The following is a 23866-nucleotide window of genomic DNA, read 5'->3' as shown; positions in this document are numbered from 1 at the left end:
TGTCATTCAATAAATGATGCTTGTTTAATAAAACCATGAATAAAACCACTTTCCTGTTTGCCCAACGACTTAGAAGGACTGATTTTAGCCCCAAACTCCCTTCAGCATGTTGGCAAGTTTATTTTTTTCCCCCACTATTGATAGAATCATAACTGGAGGATACTGGACTATATGTCTTAAATAAAATAACAAGATATGAAGAAACTCTTAAATTCGGTATATACCTCATGTTTAAACTGAGAGGCACTTTAAATATATTTTTTTTAACTTGAATTGTTAATTTGGTTCATATTTTAAGTGGAATAATGGTACATATAATAATAATAATAATAATAATGAGATGCCTACTTTTGTGCCAAATGTATCCAGAATATTTTAAAAACGAATATTTCTCTTAATATTTTTTCTGATGTGAGTTTGAAGATAAATAATAATAATAATAATAATAAACTCAAAACGAAAAAATTTGAATGATCTTACCACAAAACATATTTGGTAAGGAAACTATTGGCGGCAAATCACAGCAAATGGTCTGAGCAAAAACTGCGTTTCACCAGCCGACTCATTTAAAGTGTTCCTGCATAATAATAATTATTTTATATTTTTAATTTTTTTTTAGAACGATATATCCTTCAAAATTCTAAATAAATTCACGTTTTGGTATTTTTTTCCCCTCTCTTGTTGGCGTCCATCAATCATAAATGGTTGTTTCAGAGACACATAGTTCACTTTCCTTATTATTATTATTTTTTTTTTATCATGAAACAAAAACAAGCGCATTATTGTGCGTAAAGAATCCAAGAACCTCTTTTTTTTTTTTTTTTTTTTTTTAGGAGCCCAATAAAGCTGAATTGTGAAACACGTGATGAAACCTGATGCAGTCTGAACGAAGGAGAGCGATGCGCCCTCTGGTGGACAAAGCACAACATAGACTGAAATGATAAAAGGCCTCAACGTGTCTTCTGCATTATGACTTTATACACTTCTTTAAACACCCTTTATTTATTTTTTTTAAACCTTTGTTTTAATCCAATGCCGCACTAGATGAAGAGAACATAGCTGCCAACCTGACTGGTGCTGAAATGCAAAGAGGATATTACATAATATGTATCTCATATACTTTCTATGTGGCAAATGTTTATATTAATGTAGCCCGATGGTCAAGATCACGTTCCTTAATAGGAAACACAATATTAGTGTTTGAAACATTGTCCCTCACTCTCCACATTTAGAATAGTTATAGTAGTAGTTAGTGGGATGTGACCACAGCCGAGACGCTTCCATGACAACGGAGCCGTTTGATGAAGACATCCTGGTTTAAGCTCGGAAATTGACTTTGAGCTCATTTAAAAAAAAATAAAAAAGCTTTAAAATATACGATCCAGTTTTCTCTATTTGTCACTAAAGAACACGTTCATATTTACTGTATATAGTGAAAGAACACGTTCATATTTACTCTATATAGTGAAAGAACACGTTCATATTTACTGTATATAGTGAAAGAACACGTTCATATTTACTCTATATAGTGAAAGAACACGTTCATATTTACTGTATATAGTGAAACACGTTCATATTTACTGAATATAGTGAAAGAACATGTTCATATTTACTGAATATAGTGAAAGAACATGTTCATATTTACTGTATATAGTGAAACACGTTCATATTTACTGTATATAGTGAAACACGTTCATATTTACTGTATATAGTGAAAGAACACGTTCATATTTACTGTATATAGTGAAACACGTTCATATTTACTGTATATAGTGAAACACATTTTGTTCTTGAAAACGGAGCGTTTATTATCAAACTAAACAACACTGGTTTTCTTTTCCAGCCTATATGGAATAACTCCCTACAGAAACAGCTGTATCAAATATATTAGTTACCAATACATATTTACAGTACATCACGCACCGCTCACACCAGATGCCACAAGATAAAGTTAGGTATCTTGAAAATTGAAGGACATGTTGAATGACAAATGAACACCGAGCATGAGCTGATGTGTAAAAGTCAAAATGTGGACAATCCCTTCATCCGTCCACGTTCAGTCCAGCGTCTAGAATTATTGAAATGAAGGCGATAACGAGCTGTGGGACCGGGGGAGAGGCCAGCTGTCCTCTGTCTCACTGCTGCTCTCCCGGCTGCTCCCCGTCCTCCTGCTCTGGCTGACTCTCCTCGTAGCCGTCCTCCTGCGGCTCATCTGCAGTGGCGTCCGCCACGCCGACACTGCCAACCACCTGCTGCGCGGCGGCCAAGCTCTGCAACGCGGCCGGCAGCGTCACCAGCTGGAACTGGGGGCCCATCACCTTGACGAAGCCGCCAGCAGCGCCGTCCTGACACCCCGCCGACAGCAGGGTCAGGTTGGAGCCGTCGACCCCCAGCTCGGACCCGGAGAGCGACGAGGTCAGGAAGGTGTAGCCGCCCAGGTTGGCGCCGGCCTGGGCCCCCGCCATGGTCAGCACCTTGCCGAGGGGAAGGCCCGTCAGCTGGCTGAGCGGCAGGGTGATCTGGGTGGGGGCGATGTTGACCGAGGCCGGGCCGGAGACGGCGCGGGTCAGCCGCGGGCGCTTAGGAGCCGGCAGTGCGGGGACCGGGGTGAGGGTCATCAGGACGTTGTTGAGGTGCTGGGATTTGCTCTTCAGCTCCTTGGCCCGCTTCCTGTGCTCGTCACACTGCTGCTCCAGAGCTGCAGAGGGAGACAACCCCATTCGTATTAGTTGTTGCACTCACTGTATTCGTATCAGTTCGCTGCACTTATTGAATTCGTATTCGTTTACTGCACTTATCCTATTCGTAGTAGTTTGTAGCACTTATTATATTCGTATTAGTCTGTTGCAATTATTGTTTTCGTAGTAATTTGCCTCTGCACTATACTTTTGCTCTGGTTTATGCTTTAAGATGCTTGTTTAAGAAAGGAGATGCACTTATGACTTCTGGTGACTAGTAGTTCTCTTGAATACCTATGTTGAATACACTTCCTGTAAGTCGCTTTGGATAAAAGCGTCTGCTAAATGTAATGTAATGTAATGTAATGTTGTTTGGTATTGGTTATAGTATATTATATAGGTGGAGGCTTCAAATAAGCCCAGTGGGCTTTCTTCCTCTTCCTGCACTGTAATATTATTTATCTATGTTATGTTTTTTTTTTTCTTTCTATTTTTCTATTGTGCAAATAAAATAAACATAAACATAACCAACACATCATCTGCATGCAGGGTCCTAGCTTCTCATGACTCTTGTACTGACCGGCGAGGCTGCGGGTGTACTGCTCTCTGTAGCGGTCCATCTGGCTCTTGTGACTGGCCAGAACCTTCTTCACAAGGTCCAACATCCCGAAGTTCTGCACTATGTTGTTGAGCAAAACGGCGTCTGAAAAATAAATAAAAATAATGCTCAATGGGACACAGCATGTTAAACATTTTACACATCATGGTGGGTTTCCAGCTGCTGGGGGTACTACTCTTTGCTGAGACATGTACAATTGTGGGTATTCATTTTATACTGCTTACTCCCTGATTGTTAACAATTAAAAGGAAAAGCAACGTGTTCGTCGCCATGTCACTGCTGTTTATTCGGTAAAAGCAGCTCTAACCACCCGATACGGACATTAGCAGATCAGTTTGAAATGCTGCGGGGACGAACGGTGCAAACAGAAAAAGAGCGAGCTGTTGGGTGGAGAGCTGCAGGCGACAGACTCTTACTGTAGTTCGTGACCAGCACACCTCCAACACACCGACAAGTGTGGAGGCAGACTGCCGTGTGTCATAATGTTATTGTCCACTGCAGTTCTTTTCACCAGAGAAAAATCAAGCAGGGCTGATTTGAGTGGGATGTTTCTAGGCCCTGTGTGTGTCTGTGTGTGTGTGTGTGTGTGTGTGTGTTTCTAACCTTTGACCTGAAGCGGTGGGTCACACACTCTCTCCTGCAAGCCCCTCAGCACCTCCTGCAGCTCCTTCTGGAAGTCCTCCACCACCTCCTCCAGCAGTCCAGCTTCCTTCAACGAACGCCAGAATGCCACAGAGTCCTCTGAACACACACACACACACACACACACGCATATCATTAATAATACAATTGTCCCCTCAACCAGTCCATTCCACATGATGCTGAGTGTGTATGCAGGTTGCTGATCACCTCCGATGGCTGTGACCCACTCTGAGGTTTCCTCCGTCACGTCTGGAAACGAGGCTGCTCCTCCGTTCACTACAACAGCAGTGAACAACATGTCTCAATCTATGGCTGTATTCATTCTGGGTTAGCATGCACATTTTGAATATGGCTCAGCAGATTTTGCACCCTGACAACATCACACTTGGCCAGTGTTGCCACGTTTGAAGTAGCTGCCCCTGTTCCTCAAGTGATCAGCTTTCATTTGGCCTACATTGTCAGCATTCAACAGTGGAGCAGAGAACTGTGGAGGAACGAAAGAAAGTTTTGCCGGCTGAGGATGTGGAACTTACAGTCAGCTGATGAGGGGGTGGAAGGAACCAGCTCAGCAGGCTGATCACCGCCAATGGACACTTTGGTTCCCACCAGGTCTATCTTAGTGCTGCGGCAGGTGTTGGAGCAGACCTTTGTGTGCTGGTAGAAGTCCAGTTCACCAGAGTCCATGATCTTCCTGTGAAATGAAATATGATAAAAGGCTTTTTAATTTTTGTTTAGATTACAACAAAGAGCCACAAGTTGGGCTGTAGACTAAAAGGTCTTGGCACTAATAATAAAATATATAAAAATGGGTATGGAGCCCTTAGATTCAGCCAGTGGTGGAAAAATAATAATAATAATAATATATATATATATATATATATTAGAGCAAATCTATGGTGCCAAACCTTACCATTAAAGACCAGACTTAAAAAAAAAAATCTGAATTGAAATAGAAAAATAAAAGAATGGAAGTATTAGCAGCTAAATGTACTTAGGTTTCAAAAGTAAAAGTAGTCATTCTGACTGGTTTCTTTCACAGAAGGGGGAATTATCAATGCATTGCCTAAATCTTCAAAATCACAATCATCTCTGCGTTATTTGTTAGAGCCTGGATTATGACCAAATTCATGTAATATTTCTGCAGAACGATCTCGTCTGTCCTGGACACCAGCATTATCATCAGGTAGTAAACCGGATTCTCTCCAATATGTTTCCATTAAACAATAAATAAATAATAAATGTAGGTTTTGTTGAGTAAAAAACAAGCCTTTGAGGGTTGGTATCCTATATTACAAACCAAGTCAAACTCCCTGTTAGTGAATTGGACGAGTCCAGACCTGAGCATGGTGCCGTTGAGACGGATGGCTCTCTTCCAGTCCTTCAGCGTGGACTTCCCCGCTAAGCACACAAACTCCTTCGGGCTGATGAGCTGCTCATTGAACTGCTCAGAGAGAGCGAGGGAAAAAAAGATCTTAAATTTTATCTTAAAAAGTGTTCGCGAATGAGTTTTTAATGCTTGACTCTGTGGTTTCTGAGGCGACGGCGCGTACCTGGACGCATTTCACGTTGATCCCGGGGCAGACGAACTTCTTCCACACCAGCGTGGCTTTGGCGTCCCCGCAGGTGATCGGGTAGAAGACATCGGCCTCCACGTCCACCTCCTCTGTCAGCTTCACTGCAGAGACGGAGACCAAATACACCCTCACACAGCCATCCAGTCAATTCTGTCCTCTAAACAAACAAACTGAAGATGGATTTACATCTTAAAGAGTATTCTGTGATATGGATCACTAAAAAGACTGCACGTTTCAAAAAGCCTTGCGGGCCACGTTACCGATGACTGCCTCTTCCCTCGACATTGAATCTTCCCCGCCGGTCTCAGCTTCTGACTCCACCGGTACTTCCGTGAGGATGTCCTCCCTGGAAAGCCCACACAGCGTTTAGAAGTTTCAATATAGCAAACTGGACAACAAGACATGCTCCTACTTTGCCTCACATTCAGCTCTGTGTGTGTGTGTCTTAGCAGTGTGTGGAGATACGTTACCCTGGCTGAGGGGTCAGCTCTGCAGTCACCGGCACCGCGTTGTCCTCCTCCTCCACGGACGGGAGGTCCTCGCCCATCGTCTCCGGTATGGTGACGATCACCACCTCGCTCACGTCCTGCATGCTGACCTCTGAAGAGGCCATGGAGGATGGGTGGAGCTTCACAACACAGAGCGAGACAGCAGAGAGAGAGAGAGAGAGAGAGAGAGAATACCTGAGTTATTAATATTATTTTTCTTATTAAAATGAAATCCTAAACTGCTGTAAATACACTCTGGAAAGCAATGTTCAACAAATTTGAAATACAGCAAGAACGTTGGGATGGGACGACACAGACGTGTGATAAAACGTTCACAATAAGTTATTTGTGGTGAATTTCCATTATCAAAAAATCCTTAAAAAAAAGCTGTCTAGCAGTGAAAAATAATGCCCCCTTTTTTTTTTTCAAATTCAGGAATTATCATGCAATAACACAATGAGACCATTTATTTTAAATGTATTTATGCTTTGTTTATTCATGGGACCATATCATTTTTAATTATCTTATTTTAGATTGTTCATTCTTCAATAAAAATAAAAATAAAGTTTATTCAAAACAAATATTTGTTTCCTAACAAAAATGTAAGGTTAAGGGGATTCCGGTATTTTTTTGAAACATATTTTGGTGTACTCTGAGGACATAAATAACGCTAGACAAACAGGGTAAACTAATCACTGTTTAACTCCACCAGTGCATAAACATTACTGTATGCAGTGAACAGTGTCAGTGTCGTGAAGGAACACTTATAATCACTATGCTTTAAGGCCGAAAAGCTCCTTGAGACTTTTTCCCACTTGTGAGAATATATTGTGGAGAATTCCAACGTTTTGTCTGTAAACGTGAACGTTACATCAAAAGCGATTTAAACTTTGTGACGTTTGATGCGACTCAGCGTGCCCTTTCATTGAGCTAGCTAGCGCAGACCGAACAGGACCGCAAAGGCATTTGATATATTAAATAAAACTTACCTTTTGGATTTTATCAAAAAAAAAAAACAGTCGTTAGTTGACTTATGTCGCCTCGTCTTATGGTGAAAAGATGAATGGATGCGTTAGCCTCCAGCTAACGTTAGCTGTGTGTTAGCTAACAGGAGGGGGCAGTGAATAGATTCACCGCAGGGGTTTCCTTCATATTTCTAACACAATACTGCCGAGCAGTTCTTTAAGATGTTTGGTGACTAACCGTGCAAATACATTTAATTTCATCCTCACAAGAATACTGCTTATTATTCCTTCTTCTTTGTGTTTATTTCAAGCAGATCGTAACATCCTTCTTTCTTCTTCTTCGCTGCCCTTTAACGGCAGCTAGCAGCGTTAGTTTGGCGCTACTGCCACCTACTGGACTCAGTTAGCTCCTACAGTATGAGTGTCCAGGGCCTTGTGTTATTACTTATTACATTCAATGAGCTTTGTTTGCACGACATTTGACACGTGTTTCCAGAACCCAACAACGATTATGAAAGACAATGAACAAAATATAGAAAATGTGAATAACAGTATTAGTTAGAAGAATAATAGATACAGAAAAGAAAAAGAAAATAATTGCTGTGTTATCTGTACAATGTTACATTTTGACGGTACATTTACAGTAAATAAGTGCAGGTGTATAACTCAACAGTAATATACACTTAAGACATTAGAAATTAATCGACATATCTCACCTCTGTGACTAGAAACCTGTGTTTCATGGTTGTGAGATCACATCCAAACCTCCAACTAACTTTTGGTGTGGTTCAAAGTAGTTTTTTATTTGGCAAAAATAAGATATGATTTATGGATGTGATTACATCTATTTTCTGTTCAATAAACGTTTTATTGTTGGACGCCATAACCTCTGTATTTCATGCCTACAATACATGTTGTTTATCAATAAGTGAAATAGTAATGCATGTCCTTTGTATAATATTTTGTATTAGAGTATTAGATAGTTAACAGATAATAGTTTTAAGTGTTGTGGCTGTCTTCTTTGACATCGAGAAGGCATATGATATGTTGCGAAGAGAAGGGTTTGGGTATTAAGGATCCAGTGTATGGATGGATAAAATTGTTTTTATTAAAAAGAGTTATAGAAGTCAGAATAGGAAAGAGTTATTCAGGAAAGTTTGATATTGAAAATGGACCACCTCAAGGTAGTATAGTCAGTCTACTATTCTCCGTAATGATAAATGATGTGTTCAGTGAAATAGAAAATTATTTGCAGATGATGGGGCAATTTGGAAGAGGGGGGATAAATGTGGAATTTATACTAAAGAAACTGCAGAGAGACATTTCTAAGGCATCAGAGTGGAGTTTTTAATTTCAGTAGATAAGACAAAGACAATGTTCTTTACAAGGAAACGAATTGGTAGTGAAGTAAAACTAAAACTATATAATCAAGAATTAGAGGGAGTAAAACACTTTACATTATTAGGTTTGTGGTTTGATGAAAGGATCACATGGGCTGAACATATTAAAAAAGTAGTGGACAAATGTAAAAAAAAAATGCTAAATATAATGAGGTGTTTGGTGGGAAGTGAATGGGGGGGGGGGGGGGGGGGCAATATAACTGCTTTGAAAAACATATATAGTGGATTAAATAGGTCTATATTAGATTATGGTTGTGTGGTGTATGGATCAGCAGCAAGCACATCTCTCAAAATATTTATAATATTCAATATCAGATAATGAGATTATGCACTGGTGCCTTTAAAACACCCCCGACGGCTGCATTACAGGTGGAAATGGGAGAAATGCCGCTAGCATTAAGAAGAACCCAGTTAGCATTAAGCTATTGGGCTAATCTACAGGGCCACAGTAAAATAAATCCAACACAGGGGACTTTAAAACCTTGCTGGGAAAAGGAGAGGAGAGAGATAAGAAGCTTTTTTTTGATGGACAGTAGCACAAAAAGCAACAGAACTTGACAAAGATCAATTCAATTTCAATCCAACAGTACCATTGCCAGCAATATAACCATGGATACTGAAGCCACAGTAGACTTTGCTTTATTAAAAAAAAGAAGAACAAAGGGCAGAGGGGGTGATTTCATTTTGCAAACAATTCTGGCACATATTGACATTTATCACGGTTATGTCAAGGTGTTCACAGATGCATCAAAGAGTTTACTAAACAAGGGAGGAGGAGCATTTATTGTTCCAGAATTTAAAGTCAAAGTAGGTAAACAGATAACTGAGGGACTATCGGTGCACACAGGGGAAATGTTGGCAGTAATGTTAGCACTACAAAGGATAGAGGACACAAGAGCGTTGAGGACAATACTTTGTTCAGATTCAAGTTCATCATTAGCCAGCTTACAGACCAGACATACTTATTGAAATACAACAGACATTCTATAGAATTCAAAGGATGGGTCTGACAGTAGTATTCCTATGGGTACCAGCACATATTGGTGTCAAAGGAAATTAAATGGCAGATAAAGCTGCAAAAGAGGCTTAAAAAAAACCAAACAGCTGCACTGATGTTGTAGTCAGCTTCAGTAAATCAGAAACAAAAAGTATTATTAAACAGAGGTTGAAGGAGAGGTGGCAGAAGCAACGGGAGGAAGACAGAAAAGGACGATGGTTTCACAGAGTTCAGAGAACAGCGCGCTACTAATAGTAGGAAAACATGATGCAGGCAAATGCAACTATTGTGGGCAAGAGGAAACAGTAGAACATGTTGTTGTACACCGTCAGAACGATGAGCAAGAAAGAGTACATTTAGATTTAATAGATATTCTGCAGAAGAACTCAAGAAGTAAGTGCTATGAAATACTATTTAGGTATCTTAGACTAACTAATATTATTGAGAGAGTACGAGGCCCTTTTTTTCCCTCCTTAAATTATTATTTTTTGTTATTAAATAGAGTAAGTAATAGACATCCTGATCCACACTCCATACCAGTGGGTGGCAGTAATGCACCAATTCGTTGTTTGCCAACCGCCAATAAACCTCAAAGAAGAAGAAGAAGAAGAAGAAAGCCCGCCAGCCACGAAGAAGAAGCAGACATGCGCAGAGCGCTTTAAGAAATAAACATCGCATTCAAAACATTAGCTTGATTAGCATGGATGCGTGACTAGCAGTCGTCTCGTCCACTTCATTTAAACGCGGTTACGCTCTGGGTGCTTGAGAGGCGATTTGTTAACAAACTGTAAAATGTCTAACTCTGCCTGGTCCCAAAAAATACTGCAGCTCCTCCGCCGAATGAATAACTTTTATTTACCAGGTGAGTTCAGACACAGCACCCCGTCCACGGTGTGAACGGTTGCTTATTACAGTAACAATGTCCGTCTGGTCCCCACAGGCTCCTGTCGTTCTGAGTGTCTGAGGTTTCAGGTAAATGAGGCAGTGGTAGGCTGGATTCCTCCTCATGTGGCGCCACTGTTAGCTCGGTATCCGGAGGTGTTCACTCCGCCGCACGGGGGCGCTGTGTCTCTGTGTCGGAGCCTGGACTCGTACGAGAAGAGGTCCGCGGCTGTGGACGCTGTCCTTCAAACCATGAGACAGGAGGGCTCCCTGACCTGCCTCAAAGGATGGAGGGACGAGGTGGCGCACGCAACCCCACTCACACATACACCCCTGTGTGTGTGTGTGTGTGTATATACTTGTATATGTATATATATACAGTACCAGTCAAAGGTTTGGACACACCTTCTCATTCAACTACTTTGAAGAATCTAAAATATAAAACATATTCTGGTTTGTTGAGCATTTGTTTGTTTACCACATAATTCCATATGTGTTCCTTCATAGTTTGGATGTCTTCAATATTAATCTACAATGTAGAAAAAAATAAAAATAAAGAAAAACCATTGAATGAGAAGGTGTGTCCAAACTTTTGACTGGTACTGTATATATATATAAAATATAAATATATATTATGTATAATATATAGTATGTTTGTATATATGTATTGTTTATATGTGTGTGTATATATGTGTTATATGTGTGTATATATATATATGTGTTGTTGTGTATATATGTGTATGTGTGTATATATATATATATATATGTAGATATGTGTGTGTGTAAATATATATATGTAAATGTGTGTAAGCCATATATAATGATGTAGTGTGTATATAACTTTATATATATATAGTCTATATGTGTGTATGTATGTATATATGTATGTGTATATGTGTATATATATATGTATATATATATATATAGTCTGTATATGTGTATATATGTATGCATGTACAGTATATATGTGTATATACTTGTTCATATATATATATATATATATATGAATAATATACAACCAAGCTTTTAATATCTTTGTAAAACATGCTGACAATGTTAACAAAGTTATTACCAAAGCATAATGCATTGAGGGACAGAAAAAGTAATGTGATCGATTGTGTCAAAGGCCTTGTAAAAAAACTAAACAAGAGCCAAAATTGTATTGCAAAACTAACGCTGAATTTACTGACCGAGAGGAGATGCATTTTACTTTTACATTATATTTATGCAATAATGTTGTTCACGTTTGTTAGTCCTCGTTTAAAATGTAATTTGATTATGCTAAACTTTGAAGTTTATTTTTATTATGAAAGGGGATTCTTTGAATATATACAGTGGGTACGGAAAGTATTCAGACCCCTTTAAATTTTTCACTCTTTGTTTCATTGCAGCCATTTGCTAAAATTGAAAAAGTTCATTTTTTTCGCATTAATGTACACTCAGCAACCCATCTTGACAGAAAAAAACAGAAATGTAGAAATCTTTGCAAATTTATTAAAAAAGAAAAACTGAAATATCATATGGTCATAAGTATTCAGACCCTTTGCTGTGACTCTCATATTTAACTCACATGCTGTCCATTTCTTCTGATCCTCCTTGAGATGGTTCTACTCCTTCATTGGAGTCCAGCTGTGTTTAATTAAACTGATTGGACTTGATTAGGAAAGGCACACACCTGTCTATATAAGACCTTACAGCTCACAGTGCATGTCAGAACAAATGAGAATCATGAGGTCGAAGGAACTGCCCAAGGAGCTCAGAGACAGAATTGTGGCAAGGCACAGATCTGGCCAAGGTTACAAAAGAATTTCTGCAGCACTCAAGGTTCCTAAGAGTACAGTGGCCTCCATAATCCTTAAATGGAAGAAGTATGGGATGACCAGAACTCTTCCTAGACCTGGCCGTCCAGCCAAACTGAGCAATCGTGGGAGAAGAGCCTTGGTGAGAGAGGTAAAGAAGAACCCAAAGATCACTGTGGCTGAGCTCCAGAGATGCAGTAGGGAGATGGGAGAAAGTTCCACAAAGTCAACTATCACTGCAGCCCTCCACCAGTCGGGGCTTTATGGCAGAGTGGCCCGACGGAAGCCTCTCCTCAGTGCAAGACATATGAAAGCCCGCATAGAGTTTGCCAAAAAACACATGGAGGACTTCCAAACTATGAGAAATAAGATTCTCTGGTCTGATGAGACCAAGATTGAACCTTTGGCGTTAATTCTAAGCGGTATGTGTGGAGAAAACCAGGCACTGCTCATCACCTGCCCAATACAATCCCAACAGTGAAACATGGTGGTGGCAGCATCATGCTATGGGGGTGTTTTTCAGCTGCAGGGACAGGACGACTGGTTGCAATTGAAGGAAAGATGAATGCGGCCAAGTACAGAGATATCCTGGAAGAAAACCTCCTCCAGAGTGCTCAGGACCTCAGACTGGGCCGAAGGTTCACCTTCCAACAAGACAATGACCCGAAGCACACAGCTAAAATAACAAAGGAGTGGCTTCGGAACAAGTCTGTGACCATTCTTGACTGGCCCAGCCAGAGCCCTGACCTAAACCCAATTGAGCATCTCTGGAGAGACCTGAAAATGGCTGTCCACCAATGTTCACCATCCAACCTGACAGAACTGGAGAGGATCTGCAAGGAAGAATGGCAGAGGATCCCCAAATCCAGGTGTGAGAAACTTGTTGCATCATTCCCAAGAAGACTCATGGCTGTACTAGCTCAAAAGGGTGCTTCTACTCAATACTTATGACCATGTGATATTTCAGTTTTTCTTTTTTAATAAATTTGCAAAAATTTCTACATTTCTGTTTTTTTCTGTCAAGATGGGTTGCTGAGTGTACATTAAAAAAATGAACTTTTTCGATTTTAGCAAATGGCTGCAATGAAACAAAGGGTGAAAAATTTAAAGGGGTCTGAATACTTTCCGTATACTGTATATATATATATATATATATATATATATATATATATAACCTCACATCAGATTTTTGTGATTTTGGTAACTAATGGCTGAATTTCTATGAGATCTTTTGTGGACATTCATGCTCACAAGAGAAGCAGTGCAATGCTTGTCATTCCCTGCTGATGTCACAGTAATCCTGACGCATTCCTTATCTTTCAGAAGTACAGTGTGATGTCAAAATTCTCCGACCCTCCTGTGATGTGGATGGAAAGAGCAGCTACCAGTAAGTCCCGGCACACACTGTGGCCGCTCCGTCTGTGTGATCAGTACCAGTGTGTGAGCTCACTGTGATGCTCGGCCACAGGTCTGTTTGGAGTGAAGCGGTACGGAGTCCACATCAATGGCTACACCGTCAGCGACAGTGGGGAAGTCAGCATGTGGCTGGCCCGACGCTCCGTCACTAAGCAGACCTACCCCGGACTGCTGGACAACGTGGTGAGCACACACTGTGACTGACTGACAGCAGATACAACAATCAGTGATGAGAAGTGTGAATTTTAAAAAAAAAACATGTTCACTTCAATATTTCAGATTTTTCCAGAAATGAATCCAGAAGGGTGATGTGTTGTGTCTTTTGAAGGCAGCGGGTGGTCTGGCTGCTGGTGTTGGCATCAAACACACCCTGGTCAAAGAGTGTGAGGAGGAAGCGTGTATCCCAGCAGCCATTGCAGAGAAGGCTCGCCCTGTAACCAATGTAAGGTGAGTCTCTTGGAGTGAAAGGGTGAGTCTGGTGATTTGTTCTCAACTGAATCTGTGTTAACACACTCATCCGTGTGTGTGTGTGTGTGTGTGTGTGTGTGTGTGTGTGTGTGTGTGTGTGTGTGTGTGTGTGTGTGTGTGTGTGTGTGTGTGTGTGTGTGTGTGTGTGTGTGTGTGTGTGTGTGTGTGTGTGTGTGTGTGTTTTTTTTTCCTCTGCAGATATAAACAATGCAGGTTTCAAAATGTTCCCAAAAAATCGACTTTGGAAATGTTTTATAAGAAAATAAGTTCATTTAACAGACCTCAAGGATAAACAGAATGCAATTTGGTGAGAACCGCTACATGTGAACATAGCCTTTTTGTTTGTTTACATACACGTCTCACAATGAGAAAAGGAGACACTGGGATTATTGGAATACACCAGAGGATAGACTGGACCCCCCCCCCCCCCCTCATGGGAAGCATCCTTCTGTTCTACAGGAATCCTGTCGTTATGAAACAAAGAAGAAGTGTTGACCAAGTTCACGCTTCACAAGCTGGCTAGCTCAAAGTTCAGTTCACACCGACGGAAATGAACCAGTTAATGTTCCTCGTTCACAATTTAGACGTTTTAACTAACAACAAAATTGCTCGTTCACGTTCACTTCTTCTGTTTTTAATTATTTCTAACCGGTGTGATCGGCCTACGCATTTCACGAGCGTTGTTGAAGGGAGCATGTCATTCGTCGCTCTTTACATTCCATAACTAACTACCCGAAGGCGTTTTCTAGCTACACCTACGAGGAAGAGGACGGTGTGTTTGCAGAAAGTCAGTTCATCTTTGATTTGGAGCTTCCTCTGGAGTTCAAGCCCCGAGTGGGCGACGGAGAGGTCCAAGAGTTCTACCTGCTGCCCATGGATAAGGTTAGCGTCGCTGACATTCTGTGGGATCATACCGAAAGCTCCGAGATTTATACAACGCCAGATGATACGTCTTGGATTCTGTCTTCTGTCTTGGTTTCAGGTGAAGGAACTGCTGGTCACTGATGACTTCAAACCCAACTGTGCCATGGTGGTCTTGGACTTCCTCATCAGACACTCGTTTATTGACCCAGACACAGGTTTGTGGCTATCTACAAAATGTCCCCTGTTGAAATGAATTTAAAAAAAAAAATAATTTAACACCTTCTGATTTTTATAATACGTCTTGTGTTCACTGTATTCTTTTCATTTCAGAGCCATGCTATCAGGAATTTTTGGCGGGACTCCATCAGACCTTATAGAGTGCAGCTGAGGTCAGAGGCCCGCTGTCAGAGGCGAGGACGCATTCAATCTGTTCTTCACATTTAACCACAGCTAACAGGGCTCGAGCTTAGGGGGGCCAAAAATCTGATTGGTGAGGATGAAAATAATTTATGGGATAAATTTGGGACTTTACTTTAGAAGTAAAGTCACTCTTGCTGGATAATAAGGCTGCAAAGAGATGTCCTCATCGATTTTGTCCTTTTTAAGCACTTTTTTTAAATTTTTATTTAAATGGTAAATGGACTGTACTTGTATAGTGCTTTTCTAGTCTTCCGACCACTCAAAGCGCTTTAACACTACATATCATTCACACCCATTCATACACTGATGACAGGGGCTACCATGCAAGGTGCCACCTGCCCATCAGGACTCTAAGTCTAACTAACATTCACACAACATTCACACACCGATGGCTCAGCCTTCGGGAGCAACTTGAAGTTAAGTGTCTTGCCCAAGGACACATCGACATGCACTGCCGGAGCCGGGGATCGAACCGCCGATCCTCTGATTGGAGGACGACCCTGCTCTCCACTGAGGCACAGTCGCCTTTTTTTTTTTTTTTTTTTTAAACTCAAAATCAAAACATGAAATTTGATGATGATCAGTTTACTAAACCAAAACTGGACTGTCAGTGACAGTTTAACAGTCTCACAGTTTGGGCAGAGCTAATGAAAACCTGGTGAAACATTGAAAATATGAATATTCAAGCACTAAAATAAAGCTTGTAAAAAATAAATAGTAGAATTATAATTCTATTATGTTTGGTTTTGTAATACAATCTTCTGCTGCTGCTGCTGCTTCTTCTTCTTCTTCTAGATAATACACTTTTAACAGACTTTAATTGAATGGCGGCCTGTGTGTTGTTTAGTTGTGCGTCCTCATGTGTGAAAGACTAATCTGCCTTCAAATAAGCCTTTGTGTGATGTAGTACAAAGTGGCCTGAATCTGATTCATGGTGAGCTTGGCACTATTGTCTTTTTGTTGCTAGATGTATATATGTGAAACTAAAATGTTTGCAAAAATGTTTGCAAAGCTCACACTGCACTTTGGCCCATAAATATATTTTTCACAACAAAATGTGCAGATCAGCATTTGATGAAGTTCATTGTACCCACATGATAGAACAACTCCCCTGATTGTAAGTCCCTTTGGATAAAAGCACTAGCTGAAATAAATCTACTGAGCCTATCTATGCCTTCCTCTCTAGCTTGTATTTGGGTTTCAGCTGTACTCGTCCTCTCTTCAGCCTCCCCTCATGTTTTTCTTTGTTGATTTTATTTTATCTCAAATCACCGTAAGCTGTTGTCAGCTATCATGATGCTGCTAGAAAGAGGATCCAGGTTATCTCCGTGTCCTTCGAGGAGGTCGTACCCCACTCACTAAGTCATAGTTTACTGTTGAGGAGGAGCATCGTTCACCGCTGACCGTGTCCAACCACCTCTCGTCTCGATCATTTGCAAGAAAACTCCTCAATATCATCATAATTAACAACAAACAGGGCTATTGTTTGTAATCGCAGGTGGACATGTCCATGCAGATAGGTGGCATTTCATTTACTGAATGCTGTTGGGATGTAAAGACAAATATATTCCAAACAAAACTTCTGAATGAAATTGCTTACCCTGGCTTTACCACAGGCCCTATGTTGGTCATTTTTTTAGAACTTAATAAGTTCTATATAACAATAGTTTAATAATTGAGACAATGAATTAAAGACAATTAAAATATCAAAATCTCTGTTTTGCAGTAATAGCTTTTTTTTGCAGTAATCGCTTTGTAAACGATTTTTTAAAATTTATTTATTAAAGTTCTTTCCACAAAATCCAACCTGACAGATTTTTAGATCTTTTACTAGGATTTAAAAATGAATGTTCATTCGGTGTGAACTCAGTTTGGGCACACAGACTGACTTTGTGAAGACGGCCCTGCCTGTTAGGGGCCGGACAAAAAGAATGATTCAAAAACAATAACTGAAATGAAGACAAAGCATGTTAGAATCCGGTCATTCTCAGTTACAATTTATTTCCTTTTAGAATACATTAAAAAAGACAGACCGGTGAAATGTGAGGATACGTTTGTGTACAAAACAATATTCCTCTTACAAATAACCAATCCTTTAGGAGTTGCTTGCATTTTGCATTTCATATTTTTTTTAATCAAAGTGTGTATACCACACCGACATTTTTGTTTTAAGCTGTGTGCAAATAATACAATATAAGCCAGTAGAATATCACATAGTTAAAATAACATACAACAGAAAAAGAAGCAGAAAAAAAAAAAAAGAATAGTTGTAACCCCGAGTGAACAGACACAGTGGAAACAAAACACACTTCTGAAATCACCCTGGCATTCAGCTACACCACAACTTTCCAAATAAAAGCTGTCATTTAAATAATGGGAGTGTCCAATAACAGCTGGACAACAAGTAACAGCTGGGTAAAAAAAAAAAAGTTACTGTAATATGTCTATATGCTAAAGATATGTATAATGTATCAGTACAACGACGAGTCCCGTCATACTCATAACAGAAATACACTTGCTTCCATGTTGCAGTTTGTTTTATTGCTGTTAAGTTACTGCCTGGTGGTCGCTACAAGTGACTGTAAATAATTAGTAACTGAAAACAGCATTTGTGTTCAAAAGAGAAACTCCGACATGAAGCCAAGTGTAGTGCTGGAAATGTTGCTGTAGAAATGATAGTGAATTTCTTAAGGCGATGGGGAAACATGGAGGTGTTGAGATTGCATTAATGGCAAAATAAAAACAGGGGCGGATCAGAAATCAGGGAGGCTTCTTATTAAAATATGATATGAAATATTCTTATAAAAACAAGGCAAATTAGAAATAAAGTCTCTAATATAACCCTGTTTTACATAAAAGGTATTTTCCTCTCAATTAAGGGGCAACAACTTTTTGAAAATGAGCAGTTACTGTGGTTTGGGGGGGTACAGCTTTTTTAATAATACAGCTTTTTAACCCTGTAAATACCCAAATGTATACAGTGCGTCTGACCGTCCACGTCAATTCAATCATATTTCAGATTGAAGGCAAAGTTAAGCTTAATGTAATCTGGATTTGTTAAGTGTTGCATTCATTAACAAGCTAAAAACACTCAAATGAATTGGTCTCATTACCACCGTGTGTTTATCGGCCCTGGAAGTCTCCCAACGGTCAGTCAGGCAGGCATACATCAGGAGCGCTCTGAGGCACCTGATCTCTTCTTGAACCGGTCTCAGCCTCAAACCATAGAGCTATGGTTTAGAACAGAAACCCTTCATGCCCTCCCACACTTCCCCTTTAATAATGTCATGTCTAAAGAATCCTAAAACACAAGATTACAGTATTTTCATTTAAAAGCTAAAAGCTCTAACCTTGTACTTAAATGTATATACTCCCTTTTTCCCCCATTGCATTTGACCTTTTCTTTTTTCCCTTTAGCCTGGGTTGACTTTTTCTTTTTATAACCCCCCCCACACGATATTGCCCACCTCTGTGACGAAGCAGACACGGAGTAGGGATTTTTCTTTTTTTGGCCTGGTTCGTTTCTCCCTCTCCTCCTGGTTCCTGCTTCCCCAGACAGACACTCTATAGCAGGACGCAGCCGCCCTTCTTGCCTCGCCTCTTGGCCTGCAGCGCCGCCCTGGTGGCCATCTCAAACACCTCCCGCACGCCGTCCTTCGTCTTAGCCGAGCACTCGAGGTAACCAAAGGCATTGATCCGGTTGGCCATGTCCCTCGCCTCGTCAGACTTCACTGGCTCCTGTTTGGGGTAAACCAAAAGCAGACAAGGGATATCATGGACTTGTAGGCAACAATACATCATTTAAAGTAATTAAGATAGTTATTATTAGTGTCTCACCACGTAGATAGGACTTTCGATACCCTTTCGTTACCTTTTGCTATCTGTTTGTCTTTGTTTCTAACCAAGTCTCTCACAGAGACTATTTAAAACAAGTAGTGAGCATACGACTGGATAAATGAGACTTGGATTATACTGCATGAATTGTGTGAATGTTTTTAAAATGGGTGTTTTGATATAGTTTTGCTGTTGTTAAACGTGGCCTCCATTTACTTCAATCCATCAAGACTTTTATAGGTTGTTTTTTTTGCTTCTTCGTTCCAAGCATGAATATAGCAGCGAACAGCTACGGCCTATGTGCAGACACAGTGGAGTACACGTCTATCTGAGCAGAGAATGAAGTTGTGCTTCGGCTGCGAATGCTTTAAGTGTATGCTCGTGCACGTCAGCGTGCACCACTGGTGAGCCCACGTCCGTACAGGTACAGACCGTTAGCCCCGTCGGCACGTTTGTCATTCTTTATACTGTTAGCGCTGTTAGCTACAGGCCAATCAAAACGCTACCAATCTCGTATTATGCCCCCGTCAAGAATTCAAGGCAACATGGGGAGTAATTGATAAACGAATGGACATTTTTGGGAGTATTCCTTTTAAGTGTACATTATATTTAGAATATTTTCACCACTTTACCTAGCTGTTAGACAGCCTTTTCTGATGGGGGATCTGAAGCCTTTATATATATCTGTGCTCTCTTCAAAGCCACAAGACTCCATTGACAAAAACCTTTTACCTCACAGAAAACAGAAGTTGCTGGTCTACCGCTGCCTTAATTGGTTTGTTTGTGTAAGTGTGTGACTTTAGTGAATCCCAACTTACCCTTTAAAAACACCAGAGTCACACAATAACAAAAACTTACTAACTGATCTAGGCCGACTTGCACTTCCTGTGTTCTGTGAGGTTAAATTGCTGATTTTGTCAAAGAGGAACAAATAGATAACATCTTCAGATCCCTGTCAGAAAGGGCTGTCCAACAGATACAAATATTCTAAATATAGAGTACACTTCAATCTATGTTGATTCTTTTAGGTGTCTTAAATGCTACAAACTATTCGTATTAGTTTGTAGCACTTACTATATTCGTATTAGTCTGTTGCAATTATTGTTTTCGTAGTAATTTGCCTCTGCACTATACTTTTGCTCTGGTTTATGCTTTAAGATGCTTGTTTAAGAAAGGAGATGCACTTATGACTTCTGGTGACTAGTAGTTCTCTTGAATACCTATGTTGAATACACTTCCTGTAAGTCGCTTTGGATAAAAGCGTCTGCTAAATGCCTGTAATGTCTCTAGACTCAATCTCCTGTTGTAATACACTGACTATGGAGAAGAACCTGATGCAAACAAACTTCAAAACGTCCAAACTATCCCTTTAAGCTATTCAGCTTTGTGCTAGCATCAACAGAGTTTAATGCTAAGCTAATCTCGTGGGTGAATATCAAGCGTGCACACGTCATACGATAATTTTCCCCCGTATGTAACGTGAAGTCGTCGTATGTACTGGGGCTCGTGTGAGTTTTGTGTTAACTCGGCAAGCTTGAAAAACACACAGCGGCTGAAGAACTGCTCCGTGAAGTGCCGGCCTCACTGACCTGTTTCATCTTGGCCAGCTCCCGACGCGTGTGATCGTCATTTCGCAGGTCTTTCTTGTTTCCCACAAGGATAATGGGCACGTTGGGGCAGAAGTGCTTGACCTCGGGGGTCCACTTCTCTGGAATATTCTCTGCATCAGGCACAAGGTATACACGTTGAACACGCGGATCGGGATGCCAACAGAATGTTTAAGAAAATCAACTGTGTCAAAAGAAGAACCCTCACCCAAACTGTCAGGGCTGTCGATGGAGAAACACATGAGGATGACATCCGTGTCTGGGTAGGAGAGAGGCCTCAGACGGTCGTAGTCCTCCTGACCCGCTGTGTCCCAGAGAGCCAGCTCCACCTACAGAAGAACGGGTGTAACAAGACACATCTGCATGTCAGTTTCTAAGTTTATTCACTAGATCTTGACATCTTAAAAAGGGAGCAAGCCACGACAGACACTCCTGATTTCCATAAAGAGGCATGGCTCTCTATATATTATGCAAAAATGTATGAGAAAATTCAAAAGTCCTCTGTAAACCTATGAAAAAATGTAAGCACAAGTTATATTAATGATGAGATTTAACAGGACAGAAAGTTAATGTCTTCACAATGACCGTTAAATAGCTCAGCATATAGTTTGGAAACGGGGAAACTACTAGCCTGGCTCTGTCCACAGTTACCCTGCCCACACATGTGGTATTTGGCTTACTATATGAAATCCTCTGTACTGTAAATATGGAGAAAAAAAACCACATCATTTGTCAGTATAATAAACAGCTTACCTGTTTACCATCCACCTCAATGTCTGCCACATAGTTTTCAAACACGGTGGGCACATAAACCTCAGGGAACTGATCTTTGCTGAACACTATGAGGAGACAGGTCTTGCCACAGGCGCCATCACCGACTATCACTAGCTTCTTTCTGATCGCAGCCATCTGAAAGAATAACAAGGGATGTTTACAGGAGAGTTCAGGGAAGTCAGACACACAGTAAAAACACACAGTAACTTTTAGAAACCTTATCACGGACAGCGGAATGAACAGTGTTGTCACGGAAAACAAATGACTATTGAGCCGTGGAATCTGAAAAGGCTCAACAGGAAGTGCTGAGGTGAGGAAAGTGTGAAAATATGTTTGCACCGGTATGCATTGAGCAAAAGCATGTTCTTTGCTCAGCCGACTGCTCAAGTTGATCAATAATCAAAATTTGCTGCGTTTTAGCAGAGCTTAAATAAATCCCTCTTTCAAAACCCGGAAACATCTGCTCATTATTCACACGCTCCTAAAAAAAATCACATCAAGTTGAGCTGCAATGTTTCATCACAGTTTATTTTTAGAAAAGTTAAGCAACCGAGCAATGTGAACTGCTTAGTTTCCAGCTCTGCTCTTTGGCAACAGTGGCGTTGCCGTTTCCTATTTTCTTAGGTGCGCAATTCTTTTCACTCTTAAGTCTAACTGGTGATGGTGCAGCCAAAACTGAGCTAGGTTAAGACTTTTTGGTGTGATTTTAGCTACAGACCTCCTCATGGAAATAAACGAGGGGGCTTCACTTTTCATGCAGTACTGTTGTCGGTCTGAACGAAGCCTCCATCTAAGAATTGACAACAATTCTTAGTGGTACTCTGACATCAGCATACATCTGTGCCGCAATGTTTTTCGATCCAAGCCCGCACTGACGTCACCTGGATGTGTGTCAATGCTGGTCCATGAGATAAACACATCACTGTCCTATAGTTCAGCGTTGTTGTGCATCCACTCCCTAGAACAAAAACAATCCTCTCACAATCACTCCCGGGATCTGTAAACCCCGACTACTGTACCTCGACCGTTTCCTCTGTATAACGTATGTGAGGTGAACTACAATAGAGGTTTGTCACTTTACATTCTGTCGCACTTTAGACAACAGATAAATGTGACCTTCTTGTGTCTCAGAAAATGTCATAATCAGGCATATTTCTTGGCAAATCCATCTGATATTTGTCAAAGATATTCGTCTCTCTACAAAACTGTTGGACTGAAGAACATTGATTCTTTTTTTTCCATTCTGTTATTCTGGCACAAACAATAAACACACTTTTTAGGGTCATGCCTTTCAGTGTGGCAACAAAACAAACCAAAAAAACCCCCACTACACCAGTGCTCTATAAGCTTGTGCCATCGATCGGTCTAGTTTGGGTCGTTGTAACCAACAATCACTTCATTAAACGAACCGTGTGACAGTAAATCACAGTTTAACATGATAACCAACAACAACATTCTTACTCTGTTTATTCAAAAATGGGCCTAAAAAAATCAACATATATTGGTGATTTGATGTAAATATATGGTAATCCAAAAAACAGATGAAAAAAATATGGATATGCCTTCACCATTGAGCCTAAATACTATTCAGTCAAACCAACTGTGGCTTGTTGTTGGATGAGGGTCTCCTCATCCTCATTCAGATGACGTCATAGAGCCTACAGCCAGTGGCTCGTCCACCAGCACCAGTACAAACCACTGACCCAGTCCAGAGACAGACATGGGCCGACGTGCTGACGTGGTGACGTATCTGTAGAGTTTGTTGTCAAGTTTTCGTCGCATTATAACTTCACTTCCTCACTGCTCGCTACCTCTCACATTGAAGGGCTATTGTGTCCGTTAAAGTCAAAGCCTCACGTTACAGATAACTCTCACTCCTCCTGTCACCCTAGTCTACCTTCACAGTCTCATTTGGCCTTCAATCAGCGTTTGTCTCGGCTAACCAGTCCCTCTTAAGAAGGAGGCTAACTGTTAGCATTGCTAACTTTGCCGAGTTTTCCGGGACAAACTGGCCTCTTGTTAAACTGGACATCTCACATTTTTTTAAAGCACTATATATATACACACATATATATATATATTGCTTGGTTGTAACAACTACCCGTACCTACACAGCAACTAAGCAGAAACATGCTACGAGTAGCTACTTAAACGCAGTTTTACCGTATTATTAGATATCCTCGCCTTTCTTTAGTTTTCCTGTCGGACCTTTCAGCCCCGCCCCCTGTGCCACATAGAACAGGCCCCGCCCACACCGCTTACTTTAAGCCAATGGACACGGGGAAGTTATTTGAGTGACGGGTCCCTTAGCCAGTCAGCTGATGCGTGTATAAAAATGCCCAGTTTTGTTTAATGGTTTTACCCTATATCAAGTTATATGGGCCCGGTTTGCCTCAGAGTTATGTTTCGCCCTCAGTTTGCGGACAGAGTTGGCATAAC

General features: G+C 40.7%; 3 protein-coding genes across 4 annotated transcripts; 1 reads left to right on the top strand and 2 right to left on the bottom strand.

Moving 5' to 3' along the window:
* Positions 1-1789: 1789 nt before the first annotated feature.
* On the bottom strand, positions 1790-7352 carry gmeb2 (glucocorticoid modulatory element binding protein 2). 2 transcript variants are annotated; one of them, XM_054609638.1, is made up of 10 exons: positions 6991-7352; positions 5984-6141; positions 5774-5859; positions 5490-5614; positions 5277-5410; positions 4473-4630; positions 4147-4215; positions 3901-4038; positions 3259-3381; positions 1790-2698 (listed from the first exon to the last, which is right to left on the bottom strand). In XM_054609638.1, exons 2-10 carry the CDS (start codon positions 6124-6126, stop codon positions 2136-2138), a joined length of 1539 nt encoding a protein of 512 aa, XP_054465613.1. In that variant the 5' UTR covers positions 6127-6141; positions 6991-7352; the 3' UTR covers positions 1790-2135. The 2 variants fall into 2 exon arrangements, with proteins under 2 accessions (XP_054465613.1, XP_054465614.1); XM_054609639.1 differs by having other exon boundaries at positions 5277-5380; positions 6991-7349.
* Positions 7353-10001: 2649 nt separating this feature from the next.
* On the top strand, positions 10002-16888 carry tpk2 (thiamin pyrophosphokinase 2). Its single transcript, XM_054609609.1, has 8 exons — positions 10002-10225; positions 10304-10545; positions 13368-13431; positions 13513-13643; positions 13789-13907; positions 14678-14810; positions 14911-15007; positions 15123-16888. Exons 1-8 carry the CDS (start codon positions 10156-10158, stop codon positions 15167-15169), a joined length of 903 nt encoding a protein of 300 aa, XP_054465584.1. The 5' UTR covers positions 10002-10155; the 3' UTR covers positions 15170-16888.
* A 1821-nt stretch (positions 16889-18709) lies between these two features.
* Positions 18710-23656, bottom strand: rhoaa (ras homolog gene family, member Aa). Its single transcript, XM_054610016.1, has 5 exons — positions 23591-23656; positions 21407-21562; positions 20862-20982; positions 20636-20766; positions 18710-18950 (listed from the first exon to the last, which is right to left on the bottom strand). The coding sequence occupies exons 2-5, from the start codon at positions 21560-21562 to the stop codon at positions 18777-18779; spliced, it is 582 nt and encodes a 193-aa protein (XP_054465991.1). The 5' UTR covers positions 23591-23656; the 3' UTR covers positions 18710-18776.
* Between the last annotated feature and the right edge of the window lie 210 nt (positions 23657-23866).

Source organism: Anoplopoma fimbria, chromosome 12 (genome assembly GCF_027596085.1).
Source record: "Anoplopoma fimbria isolate UVic2021 breed Golden Eagle Sablefish chromosome 12, Afim_UVic_2022, whole genome shotgun sequence".
Lineage (NCBI taxonomy): Eukaryota > Metazoa > Chordata > Actinopteri > Perciformes > Anoplopomatidae > Anoplopoma > Anoplopoma fimbria.
This window is presented reverse-complemented; position numbering and strand designations above follow the sequence as displayed.

Coding starts and splice junctions, on each gene's coding strand:
- tpk2 (XM_054609609.1), top strand. CDS start 10,156: ATGTCTAACTCTGCCTGGTCCCAAAAAATACTGCAGCTCCTCCGCCGA. Junction 13,644..13,788: donor CCGGACTGCTGGACAACGTG/GTGAGCACACAC, acceptor TGTCTTTTGAAG/GCAGCGGGTGGTCTGGCTGC. Junction 15,008..15,122: donor GTTTATTGACCCAGACACAG/GTTTGTGGCTAT, acceptor TTTTCATTTCAG/AGCCATGCTATCAGGAATTT.
- rhoaa (XM_054610016.1), bottom strand. CDS start 21,562: ATGGCTGCGATCAGAAAGAAGCTAGTGATAGTCGGTGATGGCGCCTGT. Junction 20,983..21,406: donor TTGAGGTGGATGGTAAACAG/GTAAGCTGTTTA, acceptor GTTCTTCTGTAG/GTGGAGCTGGCTCTCTGGGA. Junction 18,951..20,635: donor AGCTGGCCAAGATGAAACAG/GTCAGTGAGGCC, acceptor TACCCCAAACAG/GAGCCAGTGAAGTCTGACGA.
- gmeb2 (XM_054609638.1), bottom strand. CDS start 6,126: ATGGCCTCTTCAGAGGTCAGCATGCAGGACGTGAGCGAGGTGGTGATC. Junction 5,615..5,773: donor GAGGGAAGAGGCAGTCATCG/GTAACGTGGCCC, acceptor CCGTCTCTGCAG/TGAAGCTGACAGAGGAGGTG. Junction 4,631..5,276: donor CTCAACGGCACCATGCTCAG/GTCTGGACTCGT, acceptor TTCATTTCACAG/GAAGATCATGGACTCTGGTG.